The sequence below is a fragment of the Malurus melanocephalus genome, unplaced genomic scaffold, assembly GCF_030028575.1.
Source record: "Malurus melanocephalus ecotype Western Australia unplaced genomic scaffold, MMel_1.1 scaffold_68, whole genome shotgun sequence".
NCBI classification, from domain to species: domain Eukaryota; kingdom Metazoa; phylum Chordata; class Aves; order Passeriformes; family Maluridae; genus Malurus; species Malurus melanocephalus.
Window position 1 is genome coordinate 1068678 of NW_026623300.1, and position 25071 is coordinate 1093748.

The window sequence follows — 25071 nt, forward strand, 5'->3', positions numbered from 1 at the left end:
TTTTTTTTTTTTTTTCTTTTCTCATATGTGACTCCCAAGTGTGTCAAAATGTTATGTGGGGTGTGGGTGTGGTGGCTCTTATTGATGGGCTTGGGTTTTGTGTCAAAATGTTATGTGGGGTGTGGGTGTGGTGGCTCTTATTGATGGGCTTGGGTTTCACCTTGAAAATGGACTTGTGCAGTTTTTGCAGAGTGACACTTCAGAATGTCATTCAGGTGAGTTGTGCTCCCTGGACAGATGATTTGTGCCAGTAACCAATTCTCACAGTGTCTGAACTTGCCTCTGTTTTCTCCTTACTTATAAGGTGCAACTTGACATTATCTCAGTTCTTTGAAGCAAGTAGGTTGTTCTCTGCATGTTTATGCATGCCTGGTTTCTGGACAGGGGAAAGAGAAACAATGGCTAGTGTATCATGAGGGATTCCATTTGTAGTAGCATTTTCTTGCCAGTGGCTGTTATTTTTTTGTCAGATCAAGTTTTGGTTTCATGCTCCCCACTTAATTCTCTGCTTTGCTTTTATGTGTAGAATTGCCTCATTAGTTGCATTTCCTTCTCACTGCTGCCGTGTGCAAGGCTCTTTGTCTTGGGAGAGGTACTGAAAAGAAATTATCTTTAAATTATACAGTATAATGTATTTTGCTAATTGTATTTCTAAATTAGATGCTCTGGCAAGCAGGGGGTGATTGCATATTTGATGCAGAAAAGGTATATCCCATTAAGAAGAACTAAATTATAGACCATGAAAGCCTTATGAAAACAAGATGACACATATTTGGCTACTAAGATTACAAAGGAGATGGATGTTCAGTTAGTTGAACTAATTTTATCATCTRTAAAGGAATAAACATAAGGCTGTCTGGGAAGGGAGGACATACACCATTTTATGCTTTATGGACATTGTCATATGTCTGGCGTTTACAGAATGGAAATGAATTTCTTTGGAAGTAGCTGAGCTCAGTCCCTTTTGTCACTTCATATTTAAACTCCATTAGAGAAAACTAACACCRCTTTGCTTTGGGTTTGTTCAGGAGGCCCCAGCAATAAAACTTACTAAGTAACTTTCCAAACAGTTTACTTCAAATGAGAGAGGCTTGAAACTTCTGTTCTGGCACAAATCAAGTGGCTCCTAATGTGTTGCCTGTTCAGCAGTCCCAAGAAATCATGTGCTTTAGTTGTGGAGTTAATTTATGTTGGCTGTCAAAAAAACCACCCAAAACCCAAAACAACCAACCCCCTACTGAAGGTGAGATCTGCAGTTCCCAAAGATAAAGCAGCCATACAAAATTTGTGTTGTGTTTTGAACTGCATTTTCATTCCATTTTCTTTTTCTGTCTCTCTGAGAAATTAAGTAGACAAAAWTTTTTACCCACTGGCATGTAGTCTCCCAGAGAGGAACCTGGATCAGTTCTGTAACTCTCTAAACAGAAGAGTAATCATCAGACAGAAGACAGCCAGTTAAAATAAATGGGGCTCTTAAGACATGCTGGCAGCATGAGAACACATCTGAGCTCCTTGAGAGAAGGCTTAGTGAAAGCTACTAATGCAAGGTTTTAAATATCTTCAGACATTCTGGCACATGACTGTAAATTGTTTTCTGTCACCCAAATGTTTCAGAAGTAAATGTGTTTTTGGAATTGCCCATGTTCTTCTTTCAAATATGATTTTAGTCACAATGTCTGAATTGTTTTGCCTTAGTCCTTTGGACAACTTGGTTTTTTTTTTTTTGGCACTGTGGCATTATTTCTTCTCCAAATCAGAATGTTAGTTTTATCTTCTTCTTTGACGAGTATTGCCCATCCCATCTTGGCGGCCATCTTTTCATGTCTTTGTTCTCCTGAATGCTTCTAGTGGCTTGGAAAAGCAGGATCAGATGCTTAGTCTTGTTACGTGCCAATAAAGCTACACTTTGGAATGGAATAGTTTCTCTATTCCTCCTTGATGTGAATGTGACTTTTGACTCGCTTTAATGATCCTTTGAATTCCAGTTGGTATTTCCAGATTTTAGCTTGTATGCTAGTACCTGGATAAAATGTTTAAGCTACGTGTTAAATGCATTAATTCTAGCAGAATTTATTGCTGTGTGTGTAATTAGCTATTTCCTKTTCACACCAGCAAAGTCAAAAACAGGGATTGTACCTTCTAATTACTGGACTTGCAGTAATTATGACATGGTGGCGTTCTGTCAAGAATTAAAGCTGAAGGCACTTTTCTGAAATTGTTTCTGCTTCCATACATCCTGCAGCAGTTGGATTGTTGTAAAGGAAGGAGGAGAGCTCGCAAAGGTTCTTGCTCATGGAAGGGCAGAGCTGCAAGGAAACCATGATCAGTCAAGCCATGACAAGTGAGAGATGGCCCCGGTTAATAATCCTTCTGGCACTGGCATGTGGAAACTGTTCCTGTTTATTAACAACTTGTTCTAGGGCAAGAGAGGGAAGCTGAAAGCTGCTACTGGCATTGGAGTTCATTTGTTTGGTGTTAAGTAATTGAAAAATAAAAGAGCACATACTCAAAAGGCCTGTACATTGTGCCATTACTCTGCTTCATGAACCTGATTTRTATTTTGGGATCCTTTTCTGCATCAACCCAATTATGTGTAAGAGTAATTTAAGCTATGTGCTGCCTTTCCTGTTTTAAGTAATGTCCTCTCGTGCTCCTCTGTAGATGTGTAGCTCCACATTTAGTGATGTGAGAATAGAGTGAGTGATGTGTGTGTGCAACACATCATTGAAAGTGCCTTATTTTGTTTTTGTGGAAGGCATTAGATAAATGTTCAAGGTTGTAGTACAGTAAAAGAAAAAYGTTAAGGCAAAAAGAGAGAGTTGAAACCATTTGTCTTTTTCCTAGAATCTGAACCCACAGGCATGCTCAGCCATGCTTGCGTACAGGGAAAACTCTGTTGACATGTTTGACATGATTTCTGAATGTGGGACTATAGGGATACAGAGCTCCATCATGTTAAAATATATGTTGTTGTTGGGGTTACTGCTGTTCGAACTGAGAATGAAATGTGAGAGATGGCTTTGTGGTTCATGGCTGGCAAAATGGATGGATGCCTGTGGGCTCTCCCTGTTTTCCTGTGGGCTGTAATGAGTCGAAGGGCTGGTTTGGGTCTGCTTCAGCCAAGTCAATGCTGCATCACAGCATTGGAGCTGCATGTGAAGGGAAAGGGATGAAGCAGAGCTGGAGAACCTGGGAGGACAGGCCAGGGGGTGAGGGCAGCTGTCTCACCAGGACTGGGATGGTACCTGCTCTTGGGGTCTGCAGCCAGACCAAGAAGAATGGTTGGCGCTTTCTCTTACACATTTTTCCTTGCACATTATCCTTTAATGGCTCTTGTGCTGTGCATGCCTTAGGTTACAGCTTTATAATCAGTCTGAAAACACCTTTAAAATTATGGGGGGAAAAAGAAGGGAAATGAAAATRTAGCAAGTGGGAATACAGCCACATGGAGCGAGGTGAGGGCAGGATTTCCTAGTGGTGATACATAGCAAAGTACTGTGGTAATCAGACAGGGTTTTTGACCTAAGCTAACTTTGATCCTTGCTTTGTTTGGGGAAAAGCTTTAGCTTATTTGCAGGACTGCCTCATAACCCCTTTTTATAGCTGCTTGTGTCCGCGCTTTCCACAGCAAACCCTGCATTAGAGTTCTTATAACTCAGCTGTATAAATTTGATCTGGACTTTAAAACTGGCATGTATGTTCTTGATTTGGAAGCGACTGTCAAGGCTGGTTGGCTAATCTGTTGGCTATGCGAATAATACTGCTGTAGTAAAGGCTGTGAGGAATATGATACAGCTCTCAGTTTCCATTGAGTGCACAGGAAGCTTATTTGCCACAAAGAGCAGGTGCTCTCATTCTTTTTTTTGTCTCTCATGCAGAAGTGGTAAGCTAGACCTTAAGTGTCCCAAACCTGTCAGGAGTCTGGAGTGTAAATTTTTGCTTCCTTCCCATCAGGGAAGCAGGTGAGGAAGGGCTTTTGTGAGCCAGCCCATTAGGTATATCATGCTGGAACACAGTGTTACCCTGTTTGTGCTTGTGGTGGTCAGTGTTGGCCCTTASTGTTCCATGCTGCTGCCTCTGTGGGTTGTGAGGTCCTGGGGGAGCAGGAGTCAGGTCAGATGTGCAGTTTGGGTGATGGAGTTGATGCTKCTACAGAGCATTAAGTGTGTCCCCTCTTGTATTTTGGAGTGAGCTTCTGTTCTTCTCTTTCATTAATTCACCAAAGGGGCATTTTTAGTTTACTTTGAGCTCTGTATATGTTTGTGAGGTTGCTGTTAAAATGCTCATTATTGATGCAAGGTGATTCTTTGGTCAGGTGAAACGAGGCTAGGGATAAGCAAAGTAGTAACAGGTAATGAGTGTAAATATTAGCATAAAGTGTGTTGTAGCAAGGAGATAAAAGCCCTGTGGTTTGAAAAGGCAGGACATTATTTGATAAAAGAGAGTTTGCCCTTTTGCTTATTTTGTGATTCTGCAAAGTTATTTTGTAATGTTCTTTCTCTAAATGAGAATGTTCAGTTCTGGCTTTTTACTTTTAAAAAAATACCTTAGCATAGGGAAGAATGTAGATTGAAAGAGAAGCATGAGCGACTGATACAAAGATCATTGTCTGGTTGCCTTCTGCTTTGATTATTCATGACTTTAAACTGAATTGCTACAGCCAGCTGTGGATCAAATACTCKAGGGGTAAAAATCAAGCTGGAGAGATGTCAGCTAGCCCAGGGAGTTTTAAATTAGGATCAATGAGTTACATTCTCAGAGAAAGTTACAGATGACATTGAAGGATGTTTGTGCAGTGGGGGAACATTTTTTACTGTCAGAGTACAAAATAGTTTCTTTGAGAAAGTTGTGATATACTGCGATGTGTGTTGCAGATAGGATTGATTCAAGGCAAACAGTTTGGAAAACATGAAAGGCAGCTTCCATCTCTAATCAAATAGACCTTTGTCCTATGAGTAACTGCAATTTAAGTGATTCAGTTATTGCTGAATAAAAGCAAAATAATGACGGCTCAAAGAAGAGTTGCTTGTCAAGTTTTCTTCTTAGTCGTGTGAGGAAAAAATAGGTGGTTATGTGTTAAATAGAAATTAATTGGGCTGCAAATTACATTGATTCAGAAGTAGATGCACGTGTGTGCACACATGCAATTTTCCTGGAAAGACTCTTTCAAAATAACGAATTAAAGCTTAAGAGTAAAAGTAAAAAAGCTGCTGGCTATTGCAAAACAAAGTAGTGCACTGGCTAAAATTTAGTTCCGTGAAACAGTTGTATTCCAGGGTATTTTGGGCTGTTTGTATTTCAAAATCCGATTTGTAGAATTACACTGAGATGACTTTTTATAACTCGCTTTTGAAGTTCATCCTGGATTCAAGAACTGCTTTACTTTCGCTCTTTATCTATTTAAAAAGTGTTTTTGGACAATATTTGTGGGTTTGGAATTCTGATGTTAAAAACCACAAGAACAACAAATGTTTWAAAAAAAATTTTCAACACTTTTTTGCCAAACAAAACTGACATCTAGTATTAGATGGGTGATTTTACTTGCGTTTGTTAGAAAGCATCCTGAGCCTCTCTGGATGGCATAGGCTGGTTTTTGGCTTTCAGCCGTGTAGCTGATTGCTKCTGAGGGGCAGAGGTTTCCTGCGGGGGGCTGCAGGAGTGAGTGGCCTCAGCAGGTGCCTGGTCATGAAATGTCTCCCCTGCTTGCCTCCCTTTCAGTCTCCAAATGAGCTTTCCAGAGTACAGAGACGTGGAATTAAGTAGGAGGAAGCATTCCTGGTTTGGCAGTTTTGTAGCTTTCAAGTCTGTGGTGCAGCATCAAGGGAAAAAAAGTCTGGTTTTTTTTGTAGCTCTAATTCATGATTGACTTTAAAAACCTGCCTCATACTAGAWATACAGAATTAAAACAGATCCATCAAGGATTTGGAGAATATTTGTGGTGCTTAGAGATTATTTGGATTATTAGATAGCCAGTTTTGTAATTTTATTGCTATACTCTTCTCTGTGTACATCCTGTTGTGTATTGATTCCATATGGTGACACAGGCACATTTAATAAAGATATGTTCTAAGCATATCCTTTTTTCGCAGGTAATTCTGTACTTTATGGGTGACTGATGCAGGATAATGTTACTAAGATAAGGTTAAATTTGTACTGTAAGAACAAAATCACTTGTGCAGGACAAAAAAATAAAGTGTTAACAAAGTAGCAATGAGATAAATATGTAGTTAATATATAAGAACTTCAAATGGTATTTATGTTTTCTATATTTGTTGAATTTTTTGAAATCTAGGTGAAAAAAAATTAAATGAGTTGATTACAATTGTGACAAGAAATATGGGCTGCCTCTCTTGGTTCTGTGTTGAATATATATGCTGCTTTGGTTCAAATATGTACACACTTTGGCATATGTAACCTTGAGCATGTGTACAAATTTATTGCTTGTAATGGTAATGCACCGTTACAGCATCTAAGAAATGTCAAAACTCAGGTTCTCAGGGTCTGCAGTCTGAAAAAGATTCTTACTTATTTCAAAAGTTCAAATTCCTCCTGTGGTGTTCAGTGTAGATGTTTATTTTTATATACTTGTGGTAATATTGTCCTGCACCTGTGGTAAAATTGCTCTCGTAGCTTCAATCTCACTTCAGTATAGGTGCCTCACAAGCCAAGGTTTCTGWCAGGTACTTTCAGGGAATACTCACGCTCTGGCTGAGATTTCCTAGAAGTATCAACCTCACCTCTCCTGCTTAGTCAGATCTCTTCTTCAGAATCAGTAGGTGTTACTTAGAAGTCTTACCCACTGTGTCAAGATAAGGAGATTACTGCTCTGGCATCCCTCTGATATGCAGTGCTTCACATTCTTGTCCAGTAATTTGCTTGGGTATGTCTCACTCACCTGTAAGGCCTATTCAATTCTCTGTCTATACAACAGGGCCCRTTGCAATTCTTGGGACATATTTGTGCTTTTCCTCATCTCCAAGGTGCAATTTGCTGCCATATCTTTAAGGAATTTTCATTCTGGGGTTTTGATGAAATTATTTTACAGCTGTCTCCCACGTGTGCTTGCAAATAGTTTCATCCCCCGTTGGCAACAGCTCAAGAATGACCTCTTGAAAGTCAGATGGTAGTTTGTGGGTTGTTGACCACCAGAATCAAACAAAAATATTTGGCTTTTTTTTTTTTTTTTTTTTTTTTTTTTTTTTTTTTTTTTTTTTTTTTTTTTTTTTTTTTTTTTNTTTTTTTTTTTTTTTTTTTTTTTTTTTTTTTTTTTTTTAATTAATAAGTTTGTTTTCATTTACACTTCTGTGTATGGTAAGGCCTCCCACTCCTCCGTGAAAATAGTTACCCTGAAGCCTGCTTTAGAAAGAAGTCTTAGTTCTGAATTGTGTGTAGGTTGCTTTTTGCTTTTTTCATCACAAATTGCAACATGTCAGCACCATGTACATTTGCACGTGTTCTGAGAAAGCTAAATTTTATTCTCTTGGGGAGTCCAATCACAAAGCACAGTGATCCATTTGACCTTTAGCTTTTAGCACCCTTACGTTCTTTTCCCTTTTCCAGACCTTGCTGGCAAATGTCAGCATGCTATAACATATCGGTTTAGGGATCTGTTTATGGCAGGTTCCACCCCTCACCCAAAGGTTTGAGGAGCTTTCCTATAAATAGCTAAATTGGTCATAGCTTTCTATATGCTTGTGGGCTTCCCTGATTGGCATTTTATAGTAATAAGGTCTCTTAGCTCACTATCTGGGTATGAACATCCAACTTGGGAGGAATTTTGGCTTTTTTTGTTGAAACCTTTTGTAAACAGGTCCACTATGCAAATTGAAATTCTTATGACTTTAGCAAGTGAAATTGGTTTTTTGAAATCAGGGTGTCTCCTTTTTCCTTTGTCTCTTACTTTACTTCCTTGAATGGGTCTTTGTCAACTTTTCCTTGTTAGCACCCTCTGGTTTCAGCTCTGGATAAAATTGCTATGTTGACTCATAATGCTGAGGGACTGGCTGCTCTTTTGAGTCTGGAGAGWTGAAAGTCTTCCTGTATCTGTGGCCTCTCCTTTCTCAGGTTAACAACAAACAGAAGGATTTTTCTGATTTCATTGAAAATTTTGTCTGTTGTTTTTAGCTGCTAAAGATTGCTATTGCAATCAGCAAATGTGGAACTGATGTTGAAAAATGCCACTTGTGATCCCCTGAATGTGAAATTTCTTGGATTTATTCTATGTGTTTTTAAATGGAGTTGGACTTTTTTTGAGGTTTTTTTGAGGTTTTTCGAGGTTTTTGGAAGTTTTTGGAGGTTTGCATTTGCCTATGTCTTTCAGCATTACACAATATTTTTTTCTCACAGTATTTGTCTTCATGCCACACAAGACATGTAACAGCTGTTGTGTATTACAGACTCTTGAATTTTAGGAAAGTCTTATCCATATCAAGTAGGCTGATAGGACACTTTTCCACAGGTTTACCTTCAAGTGATTGTTCATACACAAGTGCAAAGACTGAGCCCCTGATATTTAATGYATTATTACCTCTTTATCACAGGGAGTTTTCAAGACCTAACCTTGCTYCTGTTGAAGTGAACAATGTGGATACCGGTGGCTTTTCTTTGTAAAGCAGCAACAAGGAACCAAAGCTTCTTGGCTCCTACTGCATGAATTAAAACAGGGGCAGTTAAAAAACARTGGAGATGAAAACCTTCCTTCTGCCTACTTTTGAGAATTGTTAACGTTGGAAAAGACCTCTAAGGGTCACCAYGTTCAACAGTCAAGGTAGCACCACCACCATGTTCAGCATTAAAATATGTCCTCAGGTGCCTTATCCACACATTTTTGGAGCACTTTTAGGGATGGTGATTCCACCRTTTCCCTGGGAAAGCCTGTTCCAGTGCTTGATAATGCTTTCCATGAAGAAGCTTTTCCTAGTGTCCAAATTAAACCTCCTCTAGTACAACTTGAGACCATTTGCTCTCATSCTGTCACTTGTTACCTGGGAGAARAGACTGACCCCTCTCACTACACCAGCCTCTTTTCAGGCAGAGAGATGTAGAGAGTGATAAGGTTTCTCCTGACCCTCCTTTTCTCCAGGCTGGAYGCCACCATCTCTCAAATCATKTGCTATAGCACCATTGTGGGTCAASGTGAATTCCACTTTTGRAWATGAAGTAGTTCTGCTGTTTGCAGCACTTCCCTAAAAACMGTGATTTCTTCAAGGAGCTGACTCATGCTTGCAAAGGACAGAGTTGTGAGATTTTGCTTGCACAGCACCAGCAGCTACAGCATYTCTGCTCTGAGATAGGAAATACATCTGGAAACAAAGAGGGAATTTGCACCATCCACGAATGCTCTTTGCAGCCAGCTATAAAATGATTCGCAGACTGAGAACCAGGGACATAAATCGGTGCATAGATCTTAYGCTGTATTGCTTTATTTCTGTTCTTGGGAGTGAAGGTAGTTGAAATTCAGCGGCATCAGATGAAAAGATTAATTTATTGTTCAGTTGGGGCCAGTAATGTCAACTTTACAAAGGCTTCTGTTACAAGACTGTAACAGTCAAGTTAACCAAAGGCAGTTGAGGTGAACTTTGGCAGTGACCTTGATCAAAGAGTCAGACTGCTCAAGAGGCCTTTATTATTCTGATATGAATATAYAGCAGGTCACTGGGGCTTGTAAACCTACTGAGAGAAAGGCAAAACAATGTCCTACAACCGGTCTGTCTGTGATGGTGAACTTTTGACTTTATAGTAGCTGCATCTGGGGAAAAGTTAGCTTCGCTATTATGGAGTCTTCCATGCACGCGACCAGTTACTGAAAAATGAATGAACTTTGAAAATATTTTAAAGCAGAAAATCTTGAACAGAAAAAGCTGGTTTACAGCCTTTCTCTCTCCTCTTGTGAGAAAAATGTCATGTATGAAGAGAAAGGTGGCTGGAACCTGGAGTGTGGGAAACTGTGAGTGCCCGTCCTTGCTTGTGTCTCTTTGCAAATGTCCATAGCTTCCAGCCAGTAAAGYAGAAGTGGAGTTTGATTTTGAAAAACAGGCAATAATATGCAATACTTTTCTGTCATTAAAGTGAAATAAGAATGAGTACCTATTAGTATTGCAGCAATTTTCACAGGACTCACAAAGGAGAAAAAATACTTTTTTCTTTCTATGATACAACACTATGAATATAATACTGTGATTTTSTTTTCAAAATAAACATAAACCATCCAAGTTTCTAATTTAGCATTCTTTTGATGTTTCCAGCTTAATGACGGTGGCAAAGCAGCCCAAGCACACGTGGGGATTGGTGATGTGGTTCTCACCATTGATGGGATAAGCACGGATGGAATGACTCATCTAGAAGCACAAAACAAGATCAAGGCATGTACAGGCAATTTGAACATGACTCTGCAAAGGTGAGATGCCTTTTTCTTTATTTAAAGAGAATTGATCATCATCCTAACAGTTGTTTGGAGGATAAAAACATGTAAGTGGTTTGGCAAAGTGCATGGAGTTAAATGACAATGATTGAAAGATATGCTGCCATAGCCTGCAATYTGTCTTGATTTATAGCATTTTAGAAAACTTATTAGATGTTAATTATGTGATTTGACAAATACTTTTTYCAACCTTAGTTACTTATTCCATTTCCTCTTCAGCTTCAGTTTTGTTTAATTAATTTGTTTAAAAACAGGTCTTATTCTTTTTTGTTTTTCCTGGGCGATACGATTTTTTTTTTGGTCAAGTCCTACAGCACCATTTTTATTGGCTATCAGAATAATGGATGTAAATACTTAAGCCTTGAAGTAAATGGATGAAAACACTTCAGCTCAGTGTCTGGTCAATGTTTCCCAGAGTGATACCACTGTGTCACAAAGTAGCAGCCTCTCTGCTAAACTGAAGGGCCTGCTATGAGGCTACAGCTTGGTCCAGTCTCAGAGAGTTTATTGAATCCCAGCATACCTCTGATGTAGTCTGGGGCTATGCTTTGGGAGTTGTTGCAAGAAGGGAGCAGGATGCTCACATATGGGTTATTGGACCTGAAGCAGAAAGAGCAGCRGCACAAGGAATAAATTCCTTGAAGCTCTCAAAAGTCTCCTAGGGCTAAATATTGTTTTTTTTTTTTTGTTGCAAGATTGCTATTTTGATTAAATGATGTGATTGAACATCTTGGAGGAGATTGGCCTCTGAATCCATCACATAGGGAAAAACATATTTTTTTGTTTTCAAATAAAACAACAGGAGTTGTATGCCATGATTGCTTGCCTTCAGCAGTGCAAAATTCTTTGATGAGSACAGGTKGATTTTRTGGCAAATTATTCTGCCCTTAATGRAAGGACTGTGTCTSTTWGAGAGTTCATCAGTATTAGAATAAAAGAGATGATGTGGTTGCAGATCTGACAAACATCCAGGGTGTTGGTGCTTGTTCTCTGCCCACAGTGGCATGTATTTGAATGGTTGTGTGAGTGCTTTCTTCTGTAAGAGGCTGCAGTTCAGTCCTGCTTGTTGTTTCTTGTTTTTCCTGTTGTCCTGTGCATTGGTCCTTAGCTACCCTGAATAAGGGATTCCCTTTGCTCAATCTCAGGAAAAGGAGTAACTTGTGGTSTGGTTCATGCCTARGGCACCTCCCTSAGTGAAACTTGTAAAGGTGGCATTAAAAGTTTCTTGATGAAAGAGAGGCATTRTAGCAGCTCATTAAAAGAACTACATGTTGTATCTAGTGTGTCATTTGCTTTTCTGACTCCCAAGGAGACCAGCACGTTGCTTAGAAATGCCCTTTCCAGGACCCACTGAGTCACTCCAGCAGGAGGCTGGGTTGGCCCACTTTCTCCTGTCACCCTAATTGAATGGGCAGGGCTGATATCAGAGATAGGAAAGTCATGGCAGGTGTGTCCCAGTCAGGTAACAGCTTGTCTGAGGCTGCTTCTGGTTGGGTACGGGGATGAGTGGTTTGAAAATCAAATTAATCATGAGTTAGCCTGATCCCCTCCTGTTCTCATCCATCCTGCCTACTGTAGCATTTGACTCACCAYTGTTGGCTACCTGACAGCTGAAGACTAAGTCAGGATCAAACAGAGATCAAAGGAATAGCCTTGGTCCTGGCATCCTGGGGTGGCACAGATGTCCTGTCTTGTGGCTCTGCTGCTTTGCAGTCCCACGGTATCAGCTGTTCTAAATCTTGTCTGGATCCCAAAGATGTAGACAGTGTTCTCCTGGCTCCTCTGCCTGTGAAAACTTCTTTGCTCTGCTGTTTAACAGATCTGTTTTGGTAGTTTATYTGCTCTTTATAGCCTACAAGAAGATGCTTCTTGGAATTAGACTCATGCCAACTGAAGATGCTGGCTGCCCATGGGAAGGGAACTTCAGARTATAAACAAGGTGGCAAGATAAGCCATTTTAATATTGAGTGTTCCCCATGATTACATTCTTCTGTTCCTGTCTCTTCTCCCAAAATGAAACAAAAATAAATAAAATATTTCATGCTGTTACAGTTCACATGGAAGATTAAGGAGATACTGTCAATGTGAAGCAAAGCTGGCCATCAAAATATGGGGTGGTGCCATAAAACAGGAAAATTGAAGACATTTTGTTTTCTATTACTGCTTTTATTTATCTTTTGTTTTTGCACTTCTGAGATTTTATCTACTTTCACACAGTCTGCTGATAGTTTGAACTATCAAGCTGAACAGTGCAAGGATGTTCAGGCTAGTCTTGAAAGAGTAATCAGTTCTTAAAGTAAAACAGTCATTAGATGGTTGGTGGTGTTACTTTGAGGATGTACTCCAGCATCCCGGTTTGCACAGTGGTCAGGGCATGGCAGCACCTTGCCTTTTAAAGYTACAGAGGAAACTTCTCTGGTCTACATGGCAAAGGGAAGACAGGAATTTTTTTATTATCAGATTCCTTATTATAAATATTTTAACTTGATAGTTAATGTATTCACTTGGCTTCCTTTCTTCTTCATGTACAAAGCCAAAAAAAACCCCCAAAAAACCAAAATTAAAAAAACAAACAAACAAACAAACCAAAAAAGGGGCAAGAAGTAGCTTGCCAGGGAGGCTGGAAGGGATATTTAAAGTATTACCCTCAAAAATTTTACTGACAGGTTTAAAGCAGTCTACTCATGTAGGCAAATATGCATGCACCCCTTGTGGAAAACCAGTTTAGATGTTTTGTAACGTGTAATTGAATGTTGGCAAAATATTTGAAGGGCAAATAAAAACTTCTCTTTGTTCCGTGTAAGGCAATAYGCAGCTTGGTTTTTAAAATATGGAATTGCTGTGTGCCCTAGGAAGGAACTGAAGGTGCAGCTGACACAATTGTAAGCCACTTTGCTTAGAGAATGCTCAGATACAAATGGACAAAATTGTGCTTGCCAGCCCTGTGTGCAGTAGTAGGTGATAAAATTTGCATATGTTGCCATGTATTTTCAGGTGTATGTCTTTGAAATCAATGAGTGCTGTAAATACATCTCACTGTTTAATATTAAAGTTATATTTTTTTWAATTGTGAAATGAAATTTGAGTGTATGCATGCTATTTGCTCATTTTTCATATTACATGACTCAAAAATATGGAGTATGTTTTTCTTCATTTTGTAACATGTGATTTTAGCTTCTTGATAGATTTCCCCCCCGCTCCAATATTTGTTTCTATTCATCCCTCCCTGAGACCTTGTTCTTTTACACCCCAATATTTTATTTTCATCTAAAMCCATTCCAGTTTCCCATGAGGACAGATGGAAACCAGATGCTTGCTGAATATATTTTCAAGTCCAGTAACTTAGCATGGACTTTTATAAATAAATCTCTAAGTTGCTGAGCAACTAAAAGCCACAACCTATTTTTAAAATATTATTTTTGGGGACTGTTTCTCCAGACATTTCCCTTAATGATTCTTTGGGAGTGAGAAAGATAAAGAATTGTGAATTTCTACAGATGCATGAGGTCATGATACCCGTGAAACTTCTGGGAAAAGTGTCAGCAAAACAGGGATAAAAGTAAAACAGAAAAGATAGAATATTTTTGGGTTTGTTTATCTTATAATGACACMGAATTTATTTACCTCTCCATTTAGTAAAATGTCTGCACAGGTGTAGTATGATCTGTAAAGGAATTTTTTTCACTGTCTGTGAATTTAGTAATTTAGGATTAAAGTCATTGAGATTGCTTGGCTTGGGAAGTGAAAGGAGGATTCTCCAGGTTGTTTACTCCTTTATTGTTATATTGCAGTGCTTTTTGTGTGAAAAACTCTTTTTGGATGCAGTGAGCACCTTCTGCGGTTCTGATTCCAGATGTTCAGTGGAGAAACATGACTGTTAAAAAGCAATAGATGAATTTCAGTGATGGCCATGGGTTTGGGTAGATTTGATGGGTTTTTTTTCCCTAAACCTTTTTGAAGCATAGGGTTGCCCAATCATCAGAGGGCAAGGGCTAAGGCCTGCTGGGTATTTTTGATGTCCTACAGGGCTCASAGACAAAATTCAGATGAGCCATAAGGCTGGGTTCTCTAGCAGGTAAACTCAAAGGCCGTGAAATTTGTTTTACCTGCTACCTGACTATGAATCCTTACCATATTGCCTTCCCTTATATTTTTCGTTTTTCTTTCAGGAAACATGAAACCTATTCTTTTAGCTTAAGAACAGATGAAAWTCTCATGATTTGTGATGGGGTAACTGGAAAAAAAACGTTATGGATCATTTAAATTCTATTTTCTAAGGTAGTTTTTTCAAGTTAACCTACTTGGAAAGGGTTTTCAGCAGTAAGACTAGCTCACTATACTTTCCTCTCAGTATTTTTTATTTAATTCAGACTTCACTTTAGATGATGGTTAAAACTCATGTCTCAGTTTTATGAGTCATGGGTTCCTTGGATGGATATTTTGTTTCCCTAAACCATATATGGATGAGCTTTAAGAAAACTATGGTAAGAATGCATGCTGAAGTCTTACTTTTCTCCCAGCTTTAGTCATCATTTCCCCTGCACTGATATTTTGACTTTAGTTTTGTTCTTCACTGATTTGCTTTTTTATCAGAGTAGAAGCTTGATTTTCCCATTCTGGTTGAACAGATACAATAATTGGTTGACAGACACCACAGCTTCTGAGTAATTTTTTTAAAATCTGAAAACTTTTTTTTTTTGTTGTAATTCCTTTTGTAATACTGATTCTTAAATAACTTCTTTCAGGGATGTCAAAACTAGGTTCTGGATGATTAAGAAGATTAAAAAGAAATTATTTCTTTTTAACTGAGAGTGTTGAGACACAGAGAATTTATAGAACTCAGTTGAGGTTGTATGGCTAGGAATATATAAAGAAACTGTATAGTGGTAGTTCTAAGGCTATTCAAAATGTTTGGCAACTTCTTCYCCATTGGTAGTTTGTTACTTTCAATCATTAATGCTACTTTTCAGTAATTATGCCTGAAAATAAGCGAGGTGAAAAACAATGCTTCCCAAACAGACATTCCCTTCTCTTGTTTCGCCATGTCACTAAGCTTTGAGGTGGCTGCTGTTCCAGGTAAGTGACTYAGTGGAGCCCCACATAGCCCTGTGAGACTTCAAACAGTTCTGGAGAACTTCCTGRTATTGACCAGGGACTTTTTGTGCTGTGCATTGCAACATTGCAATCTTAACTCCTCCTGTTTTACCTCGCTCTGAAATGAAGTGGTATTGGGTTAAAACATTGTCCAAAGAATTCAAAGCTAATGAATGATGCTGGAAGGTTTTTTTTTTTTTGCATGCAAAAGTTGTTGTATAAGTCCATGCACTTTTATTGGAAGAAACAAGGGAAGAAAGAGAAAATTGYTCCTAATTTAGGAGCTGAAGAGGTTTAGCTAGCTAAGCCATGCCTTTGGAAAGCCTGCCCACACACTAAACGAATGGAAGGGCACCGTTCTTGCTTCCAGCTGAAATTCAGAACCTCGTTGCACGTAGCATTTTGCTGCTCGTCAGGTAGCAATTAGATGAACCACAAAACAAGCTGCAGCTGAGTGAATCCAGCAAACTAAAGGCTTGCCTGGGAGTTCAAAGGAGAGTTGCGGGGCTGAAAATGGAAGGTTGCAGGGTGAAAAAAAAAGAGTTCAGTGACTTTTACAGGGTGATACCTGCCCATCTGCCAGGAAAATGGGTGGGACTGAGGGCGAGCTAAGCAACAGAGACAGCAGCCTTCCTCACAYTGTGTACCTTAGGGTTTTCCTGGGAATCTTTWGAGCTGGAAAAGATTTGTAATGACTGGGCAGGTTCTTGAGGTTGACACAGCCTGTAGCATAGGAATATAAATATAGTTGTAAACATAGATAGTGGACAATGGCAAGTGCCAAAGGCAGATTGTTATTTACTGAACATCAAAGTATTTCCTTCAGCATTAAAGATTTTTCACTTCAAACTTCAGCCACATTCTCCTTTGCCCCCCACATGGTTAATATCACCTCAGGAACTTAAAAATAAGAGCAAAGAAAAYCAAGCAAAGGGAGGTTGAAGAAGAAAAATTGAATGTGTTGAGGTTTTTGGATTTTTTGGTTTTCTTTTTCTTTTATTTTTAGTTTGTTTGCCTCCAGGGAAATGCAAAATAAGACTTCTGAGTGACAGTGATTTTACCATTATGGTTTTGCGGTTTGGTCTACATACTATATCATAGTGGGTTGAACCAGGAGCAGTCACATTAGGAGGATATTTAAAACTTCTTTTGTATGAAAATGAGGAGGCCATCATCAAGTAATTGTCTCTCACAAGCTGGGAGACATAAGTTCAATTTGGGATAAATTTTCGAATTCCTACCCTCTAACAGTCCAAGTCCTTGATGGAATAAGGGTTGGTCAGGTGAGAGGCTGTTTGAGAAAGTAGCTTAGATGCTTCTGATAAGGAGCTGGGTTAAGTTGGAGCACCACTCTTTGAAGGGTAATGCTTGTGGTGGAGGTTTGCACCTGAAAGTCCCTCATGAAAATGGAGGGAGGAAAGTTTTGGATCCTAGAAGTTCCCATCTGTGTGCAATGGACCAAGTGGTAACTATAGTGCTTTGATTGGTTATCTTGCTTTTTTGCCTTACCCAGTGAGAAACATCTGTGCCATTGCTTTGTRCAGATTGTTGCATAGCACAGACATCTGACAAATAGAGCAAAAAGTAATTCTAAATTTGACTCTTAGTTTATTTCTTTAAAATATTGCTTGTTTTCAGACAGGGACGTAAAATTGGTTTGGGATTTTTTTTTAATTACTTTTGCTGACCAAATAGATGTTTGTTGTGAAGCCCAGAACCATACGTATCTTTCAGATATGTTTGGATCAGCCAAAAAATAAATGCTTAGCATGTGTGGATATTATATGGACTGCATTCTTTATTTCCTATATTTAAGATCAGTATGAAAACACTTGCCTTCTGTTGCAGTTCTGCTGTAGGGATTTAACCACTYTGATGTATTGATGAAATGATGCTTTTAGAAAACAGATTAAATTGTTAAAGCAAAAAAACGCAGTGCAAAAAAGAGTTTTAAAAGTGGCTTTACACAAGYAGATCATTAGAAAGGTAATAGCTTTGGCTTGATATTTAGATGTACAGTAGTTTAGAAGCCTATTTTCATTCTATTGTAAAACTAAAGTAAAATTRGTATTCTAGTTCAGATCTGACACAATTTATTTCTGCCTGTGAAGACAGGAACAGTGAAGGTTTATTCACCTATATTTTACCTGAACTGGCCTAATTCAGTAGGAAGTATCTGAAAATTAGATAATCGTACTTTATCTTGGCATGTGCTAGATGGACGGTGTGCCTCAGTATGTGAGATGAGGACTGGTTTGCTGTGCTCTGCCTAGTGGAGAAAAGACATGATAATGATAAATGACGGTTTGTGGTTTAGAATAACTTTATGAAACACARATAGCTCTCTCCTGTCTTGCAAAATTCAAAAAAAACTGAGTTGAGGAGTATATTTAAGGGCAGCAGGGAATTGCTTAATGAACTCCACATTGTTCAGATCAAATGCTCTTGCTGTAAGCAAAAAGTGACATTTGCAAACTGAAATTTAATACAGAAAACATCTAGGTTGAGTGAGATGGTGACTAGTGTACTAGAAGTCTGACTGTTATTTAGCAGCATTTTCCATGTTACAAACTCCTTAAGTTAGTYTTGCTTTAAGTTGGTTTATATTCTGTGTGTTAAAAAGCCTTTTCATTGCTGTGCAAGGGTGGAAGCAGAACATGAGATATGTGCTCAAACACCCCCACATTGAAAAGATCTTTAGTACCATAGATGCTTTTAAGTAGTAGGTAGAATTTATTTTCCAAACATAAAATATATGTATTTTAAGAATGCAGGAATACAACTAAGCTAGCCTTCATWATGGAAGTCTAAAAAATCTCTTGAAAACCATAGGAATTAATTTTGCTGACTATGAGTATTTCTGTGACGTACAATAAAGCTTCTGTTTAAGAGGTACAAGTGCCAAGTTCTTACACAAGGGGAAAGCAGTKTCCACTGGCAGTGCAATGTTAAGTCAACCTTTCTGTGGTAATTATATGCCAGGTACTTTAGGCTACACCACCATTTTTAGGAACTGTTGTGTCCTTGTAAATTCAATCCACGCTCTTTTTACTTTCCATTATCTCTTCTCTTCACAAAGGAGATTCTGAAAGATGTGTTGGTTTCTGGGGGTGGGGAGGAAGGCCCATTGGTTTGGGGTTCAGTCTGGGTTTGTTTTAGAAAAGGGCAGAAAATGAGTTATAGAGTAGTTCTGATTTTGAAGGCTGATAGGAAAGCAATGTTGTTTGCTATYAGTGTGATTTCCTGGCTAAGTCCTACTTTTTTTTTTTTTCCAAGGAAAAGGTTCATAGCTGTGTTTCAGGAAGCTCTTTTGGTTACWGCTTTCCTCCTATTTATAAATAATCCCCAAAGGGTAGTGTAGGTTTGTTTTTTTTCTTTAATGAGTTACAGAAAGCCATCAGAAAAGTGATATTCTTAGGTTTTTGTTATATTTTGTTTCATTTGAAGTGATTTTAATGAAGCATTATTCTCCAGGAGGCCTTTGATGAGATTCTGACTTTCCTTTCCTTATTTTCTAATGGGCTTCCGAGGTATTCATGGTGACAGTCACAATATCCCATAAGCACTGCAGCGTAATGTAGAAAAACTTYTTTTTTTGTTTTTCTAGTAATATTACCTGGTGTAGCCAGTGGCTAATACAACTATTTTGAGATGGTATATTACTTGCAAAAAGTTTTTCATTAGTGATCTTACTGTATCAGATGGGTTTTTATTTGTCAGAACTAGCATAGTGGTTTTGCATCAGTTTTAAATTTTTAGTTCCATTTCTGTTTTTGCAGCAGGCTTCGCTTGGCTTTAATGTCTTATTTCCTAAAACTAGACATTTCCTCTTAAGCAGATAACCTTTATCTGCCTTTCACATAGTCAGATCTGATCTTATCTGATAGCCGTCAAGGCTTTGAGGACTTTAATAGGAGATACTAAGAAAAATAAAGTATTGTGATGATAAATCAGGGATGACGGTTACTGGTACTTTTTGTTTAGATCCTTGTGAACTCAAGTTTGTGATCTCCTCACAAATATTCTGCTGTTGTTAAGAGCCCTATAGGCAAATACTGCTTGTTGCAGTTCTTTTTGTATTTTGTCGATGATGCAGATCTGCTTTCAACTGTTAAATAATATTTAGGTTTTGAAATGCACRTAGGTTTCATTTCCCAAAGTTTCCTACTACAAAAATAAAACTAGAAGAAAGGTGTGTATGTGGGTGTTCTGAGAAACACTGTAGAGTTTCACTGCCCAGTACAATAGACCTGAGCTTTTCATCTTCTAATGCTACTGTTAGTTCAGTATTAGAAGTGTAATCCAGCTTTGCCTGATGATTGRATAACAAAGACCTGTGTATAAATTGGAGTGGTTTTTTTTTTTTAATATCCCCACTGCCTCACATTTTCTGGTGGGGCATGTTTTGACCTGACACTGCACAGGATGTGTTCAGTAGACGTGTTCTGGACTGAATACTAAGCCTGAAAAATAACAAGAGAATTGAAAATGGTGGGGATTGCTTTGTCTCAGAGGAGTGCATTGTATCGGTGAACCTGTTAGTCTGGTATCCAGTCCTGCTGTGGCTGCTTTCCGATGATTCAGCAGGAGGGTGAGAAATAAACCATGCCTTGTAACCCCTGCATGGTGAGAACCTGGGTGCTTACCCAAGAGATGTGGGTTTGATTATCATAAATGCCTGTAACTAATAATTAAACTGGGGTCTTATAGGCGTTGTTTCATGTAGCTATCAACGTAACTCATCCCAGACAGGCTAACAACGTCGAGGTATTTGCTGTGTGTAGATGAAAGGCATTTTCTCACGCTGATATTTTGGTTTCTTTCCAATTGCWCTTTCCTCCAACTTTGGTGCACAGTCTACTCCACAGTGAGATGTTCAGGTAGAAACTAAGACAGTTGTCTTTACTTATTTCTGTGCACCCTCTCTGCTTTTGGCAGGGACTGCACCAGGTCTTAGCCTTTGTCAACTTTGTGGTTTGAGTCTTAAGGATTCATCTGACACTTTAGTCACAGCTGAATCCTTATTCCCACCAGGGGAAAGAACAACAAAGGTGCTTTGTCCTTTCATTTGCTCATGTGTGCATTCTTTCATTCATGGAGATGCAGCAATTTCTGGCCTTGAAAGGGCTTTGGCTCCCAGCTGGGGCAGAGGCCCAGAGGACATGCTTTCCTCCTGACCTCATGGTGCTTCTGGTGGAGTCCTGTGTTTAAACCTCTGTGCAAAAACTGCTCAGAAAAGAAAATTTCTCTTCCTTCCTGTGATGAGTAAGGAGATTTGAAGACCCTATCTCAACTTTATCCAAGTTTCGAACTGCCCTTTTAACCTGCTGCATTTGTTTGGTGTTTGTGTCACAATCCTCCTCTGTCTTTCACGTGACCTGACACCACTGGCTGCTGCTGGAGATGTCAGATCCTTGCTCTCCCCAGCCCCGAGGCAACTAATCAATACAAAGGAAGTGTTCCTGCCAGTTTCAGAGAGCTCTGAGAAGTGGAAATTGGGATGTTAGGATGAGAGAAGCAGGGAAGCAAATTGTCAGTAAGAAATTGTGTTTCAAAGAACCAGGGATCTTTCAAGTAAGGACAGTGTAACTTTTAGAAGTGGCAAATCCATAGGACAGGGATGTTAGTGTTGGCTCATAGTGCTGAATGAGTGTCTCTTCTRCAAGGATAAGAGATGGCAAAGATTTGCCTTTTCTTCTGGTTCATGGGAATTTAACAAGAAAACTAATAGCAATAAATTTATAAAGATGAAATGGAAAAAAAAAAAGAAATATCTCAAGAACACTTTGGGTAATAATTTGTCCACTTAAAAATCTGGGCAGGTTTCCTCACTTGCTTAAGTTCTCAAAACAGAATTGATACATACAGTGAGGGACTTGCTGACCACTTGAACCAGAACTGAACCTGGATTGATTTCTTTGGTTTTAGTTAATGACATCTACTTATCTTATAAATATAGTAAATTATTCTTGTTCTTGCATATTTTCTCAGTTCAGGCTTAATTTCACTTGATGCTAACAAAGTGTTTGGTCCATACTTAGTGAAACATCAGTGCATGCGAAGCTTTAGCTTTTTTCCAGCATTCCTGTGGCTGTTTTAGCTGAGCAGAGTCTGTTAATGTGAAATCTGCCAATCATTTAAATCTCTCTTATATTTAATTTTACAACAGATTTATATGCTTTTCAATTTTGGAGTCTTTGATATTCCTCTTAATGCCTTAAATTTCTAAGTTTATGATRTCTGCTGAGTATTTTCTCACATAGTTTTGGCAAGCCTTAATTTCCTAACATTCCTAAGTCTTGCCGAGATACAATTTGAATATAACTTGGAAAACCCCAACAAAACAAACAACAAAACCCATGAAGATTTGATAAGTCATGTTTATGTGGATGTGGTTGAGGAAAAAATCTTCCAAAATAARATAAATGCATGGTGGGAGATGTTATAAGCCATTATCTGAGGCACAAACTTTATAGAGTATCTGTGTCAGCAGGTAAGACTGGTTTGAAGCTGGTGTTTGATGTTGATTTCTGCTTGGAATAAAGTCTTCACCAAACAATTAAATGGATTTTCTGCATGGCAATTATTCTGGGGGGCTTGTTTTTTCAATCTAGTCTTTTGCTTCATTTTACCTATGACTGCCGCTCTGCAAGAGACCATCTCGGTAAAAGGGAATGGTTTATAGAAATGATGTGTTTCATTGTGGGGGGAAAGGATTTCTAACCYTCACTTAATGTCTTTTGGAGGGAAAATGACCAAATCTGGGGTAGTCAGTTTTACTGACTGTATAGTATCCCTTTGAGCTCCTAAGCTTCTATGCGAAAAATGGAATGTAGTATACATTCTTAAACTGTATTACAGAGTTAAGGAAGCCAAAGTTTTAATGAGGACAGTGACTTCAGAGATAACTAATGCTTCTTGATTGCTAAGAGATTATTTTTCCTTTACATACAAAGCCACTCCATATGAGCAGTGTATAAGTCTCAGTGACACGTGGAGTCACTAAAACACATGTACTGGGTAAATATAATGTATAACGGATTTTGCAAGTACAAAAAAAATGTAATATTTTCCATTCAAGGCCTCTCGATTACGGAAATTTGTAAGTGTGCCTGCTGTCAGTACTGATCTTGGAGACGCTTGACCCCAAGAGTTGCCAGTTATCTCCTTTCCAAATCTTGGAAGGAAGGTGATGACTGGACAAGTCAGTCATTTTCCACAAAGTCTTCTTACCTCATAAGAGRCCACATCATTAGCCTGATAAATAAGGTGACTGCTGGGACTAATATTTTTGTGTTGCATCTCTTGGAGCTGCCTACAAAGGAGCAGTGTTGAATAACTTAATTTTGTAGAGAGTATGGTTATGGGATTTTTGCATCTTTTGCACTTGGCTGGAGGGAGCTCTCCTGGAGAAGAAAGYTCTCAGTGCTATTTGAGCAAATTGGAGCAAGGGCAGATTGACGTTTCCTTTGTGCCAGGGTTGCTAGACTCAGGTGGCACCGTCTGTGAACAGGGGAGTACATGAAACTTGGGACAAAAATGAAGCTTCAGAACAGCTCAGGTTAGCAACACTGTCATTAAAAGACAACAACAACAACAAAAAAAGAAAGAAGAAAAACARTATTAAATCTCAGTTATTTGAGATATTGAGATATTCTGGCAGGAAATGGAACTAGGGAGAAGAGAATTAGATGTCTCGTGTAAGTGGCACATCCTAGCYACTTTTGTGAAAGGCTGCTAGGTTGGGTTTTATTTAGGATCCAGATAAATTTTAGAATATCTTATATGTATTAATAAAATCTATCTAGAGTCTCTTTATTTCTTTATTTTAGTCAGAAATAATCCTTGCATTYGCCACTTAAGTTAGCTATTTTTGGAATACACCATGTAGTTGTTGCTTACAATTCTATTGTAGCAACATGTAGAGGTGAGTGGCACTTATGGCAGTGCTGAAATTAGTAATATATCAATTCAGTGTTATTGTTGGTAATTTTAAAGCTGGTGAGTGATGTGGGGGGAARGTTGGAGAAATCAGGAACTGGTTTAATGGTTTAATCTGGTTGATTTATCTTCGTAGGAAGGATGGATTCATAACTCACATGTTTATTTCTTTTTATACTAGAAATGACAAATTTATTTTGKAATAAAATATAGTTAGAAAGATCTTAATTTCTCTGATGTGGAAGAAAAAGAGGYTCTTTGTTTAATGAGAAGGACTTCATCTGCAATAAAAGATAATGGAGCCTGAGGCATTTGTCAGCCTTCCTGGAGAAATGTAATACTTTGCAGGGCTGGACCTGAACTGTTTCTGCTATAAACCAGTAATTAGCAGACAGAGCACATCTTTGRTCAAGACTGAATAAAGGACACTGTGGAACTATTCCTTCTTTCTTTTTATTTCTTTTCAAAAGAGAGTTGAAGAAGGTTGCTAATTGCTTGTGGCTGAGGATGTAATCTTATGYCTAATTTTTATTTTAAAATTCCATCTTTAATTTTGATTGTTTTGTTCATTATACATTGTTTGAATGAGGTGACTTTCTTTTTTGCTTCCCATACATTAGCACTAGAGAATGACTCTTTGTTAATAATAGCTACACTCTGTGGGTGAGGCCAAAAGGAAGTATGAGGGCGAGCTGGAGTAATTGTAAACAGTAGATATTTAGTCTTGACTACCCTATTCATTGTATAATTCTCCAAGTGATTTTATTCTTTAAAAATGTGAAGAATCCATCTGATCCTTCTCATGATGCACCATGGTCCTGCTGTTTGGTTTTGTATTTTTTTAAACTCCATGGAAAACTGTTCTCATGATTAGTCACCAAATTAAATTACCTCTTGACATTTTCAGCTTTTTTTTTTTTTTCTTAATTTTTTTTTTCTGCCGTCTGTCAATCTGAATGGGGTTTGTTTTTTTTTGTGATTCTTTTGTTTGTTTGCCTTTATGTTGCTCTTTCTAAAGAGGATCTGTCACTCATAGCAGCTACATGTGTAGGTAATTAAAAAAAGGAAATAGAGATACAGAATGTCTCATTAATGGTCAAATGCTGTTCCCTGCCTTATGTCACTGTAGATTGCTAATGGTCAGGCAGAGAGGCAAAACAAAAACTGGTAGAAACTGACATGAAACTGGCAAAAATGGGCAGGACTCAGATGATCTGATTTGTGTGTTGGTAGATATGAAAGTCTTTCAGTGTGGGATTAGAGAGGTCCTGTAGTCACAGTCATTGCAAACTCTCYGTGTTTCTTGGACTGCTTGAGCTCTAGGTGAGGCTTGCGTAGGCGTAGGACCAACCCTGGTGAGGGCTCTCCAAAAATCAGTCTTTGTGCATGTGGCTCCTGGAGTGAAGATGACTATGGGATATTGCCTATGGATGCTAGAGGGTGACTAGCTATACTTAATTGGTTTTCAAACCATGGTAACCCAAGCTTTGTGTAAATACACAGAATATTTTTCAAGACTGTGTAAAAATGTTTCCTCATTTTTGCAAAAGACCACAGAAATCTTAGGTCTTTCACAAGTGAGTGATTTATTTTTCTCCTTGTTCRTGGATGTTTCC

General features: G+C 38.5%; 1 protein-coding gene across 3 annotated transcripts in view; it reads left to right on the plus strand.

The window, feature by feature from the left end:
* The window catches only part of PDLIM5 (PDZ and LIM domain 5), a 121433-nt gene that overhangs the window by 30962 nt on the left and 65400 nt on the right, over positions 1-25071 (plus strand). For all 3 annotated transcript variants that reach the window (XM_057366579.1, XM_057366577.1, XM_057366578.1), the window contains exon 3: positions 10245-10396. In XM_057366579.1, the coding sequence (XP_057222562.1) occupies positions 10245-10396 (152 nt within the window). The remainder of the gene's footprint in view (positions 1-10244; positions 10397-25071) is intronic.